The sequence below is a fragment of the Echinops telfairi genome, unplaced genomic scaffold, assembly GCF_000313985.2.
Source record: "Echinops telfairi isolate 266 unplaced genomic scaffold, ASM31398v2 ScPeMD7_7461;HRSCAF=8499, whole genome shotgun sequence".
Lineage (NCBI taxonomy): Eukaryota > Metazoa > Chordata > Mammalia > Afrosoricida > Tenrecidae > Echinops > Echinops telfairi.
In genome coordinates, this window is record NW_022111361.1 from 2629585 (window position 1) to 2631372 (window position 1788).

The 1788-nt window shown below is 51.3% G+C and overlaps 1 protein-coding gene across 1 annotated transcript in view; it reads left to right on the plus strand.

The window, feature by feature from the left end:
• The first annotated feature begins 361 nt into the window (after window positions 1–361).
• The window catches only part of PRTFDC1 (phosphoribosyl transferase domain containing 1), a 104969-nt gene continuing 103542 nt past the window's right edge, over window positions 362–1788 (plus strand). The window contains exon 1 of the mRNA XM_045300222.1: window positions 362–459. Within this exon, the coding sequence (XP_045156157.1) occupies window positions 362–459 (98 nt within the window). The remainder of the gene's footprint in view (window positions 460–1788) is intronic.

Below are 1788 nucleotides of genomic sequence, written 5' to 3' on the forward strand. Positions count from 1 at the left end.
TCAACCAGTACCTCCAACCACACCTCCCCAGACAGGTGTGAAATACCCTGGCTGCAGGAAAGCCTGCTCTTAATTCTGGTCTTGCTCAGGTTTATTCTGTAAGTGGCTGTATGTGGATCACCCAAGAGCCACTTCGGGGCCTGCACTCTCTTGGTCACTTGGCCCCTGGGGATTCCCTAGTTCCACACGTGTGGTTTGCCACGGCCAGTAGTGAACCCGTGTGCCTTCTGCACCACTTGGCATGCTTTCCAGCAATAGCCTGTACCCTGTGGAGACGATAAAACCCAAAACGTTTCCTTTCCTTCATAAAAACACACTTGGATTACAAAAGTGCTTCCGTGATGTGATTTCTTTCAGCGACATGTGCACGACCCGAGGTATAACCCACTCCAGAAACAACACCGTGACATGCTATGACGATCCTTACCTCCCATCTAAGGAGCCCTGGCAGCGGCGTAGGTAAGTTACTTGTTGGGCTGCTAACTGCAAAAGTCAGGAGTTCAAAACCACCAGTTGCCTCTTGGGAGAAGGATGAGATTTTTACACCTGTAATTTGGAATAGACACGTTTGATACCGAAGCAGTCATGATAGTCAAGTAAGACGCCATAAGGTAGTTCCTGAACCACCTGGTTCACACTCACCTGGGGTCTCTCTGGGCCCCATCATAGATCTTCACCATCACGCGGGGCTTAGAAGGGTCAGTAAAGCTGGAGTAACAAGCCAGCTACCCATGAGAATCTTGTGCACACGGGCGTTTGAGCTCTTGGGTGCCAGGAAATTTCAGCTGTGAATCTGTTCTGTCAAACTGACAACAGAAGATGGTCCTAACTCTTTGAGGAAAAGAAGGGCAGGCACACTATAAACATGATGTAAAAGACAACCCCTGATGACAATGACCGCAGGAAACGGGTTATCTGTGCACTACAGTTTATGGGGGGCTGGTCAGTGGGCCTGCCCCATCGCCCTCCTGGCATGGGGAAAGACGTTCACATTGAACCGTGCTGAGCATGGTCGAAACGAGTATTTTTCCAACTTGGAATGACATTGATTGATGACTTTTCCCCTCAAACCTGGCAACATCAAACATCAGGCCTTCTCTCCCGCGGTGTGCCAGCACCCACGGATTAACACAATGGTCCTTCGTGTCCAGTTTAGGGCTTCAGGACCCAGGTGGACTGTGAAGTCTGGCGAGGTTTCAGAGACTACATCGAAAAGGAAACCAGGGACCTTGGAGAACGGACTGAGAGCGGAGACTTGCTGTTGGGGGAAGACTGGACTTAGAAGTTGCACTAAACAACCGGTTTTAAAAGGCAGTATCTCTGAAACCAGGAATGCGATTCGTTTAATGGAATCTGAACAAGTCTGAACCCTACGCTTTTACCAAACCGCTAAAATAGACAATTGGCTTACGTTTTTTTTTACGTGGGGGAGGTCAGTGTTAAAGGAAGACCCTGACCCTAAGCAAGCCCAGATCCTATAACCACGCGTAGGGCCCCACGTGGACTCCATCGCACCTATCTTTCTTTCAAACTCTCCGGGTGGGGGGGGGGGGTGGATTTGAAAACACACCCCGAAACGTTTAGTCCACGATGCAAGAGTGAAAGGACTACCTGCAGGGCAGACTTTGGGGCGGGTTTCTTTGGGATCGACGGGCGCATCAACGTCAGCCCAAAGGATGCTAGGGGACGTTCTGCTGGGGCGGGTGCGAGGGCTCGGGCAGACGGCGACCCTGCGAAGCTTTCTCTGCCTTTCAAAAGGCCGGATCCCCCACGGCAGGGTCCCGGGGG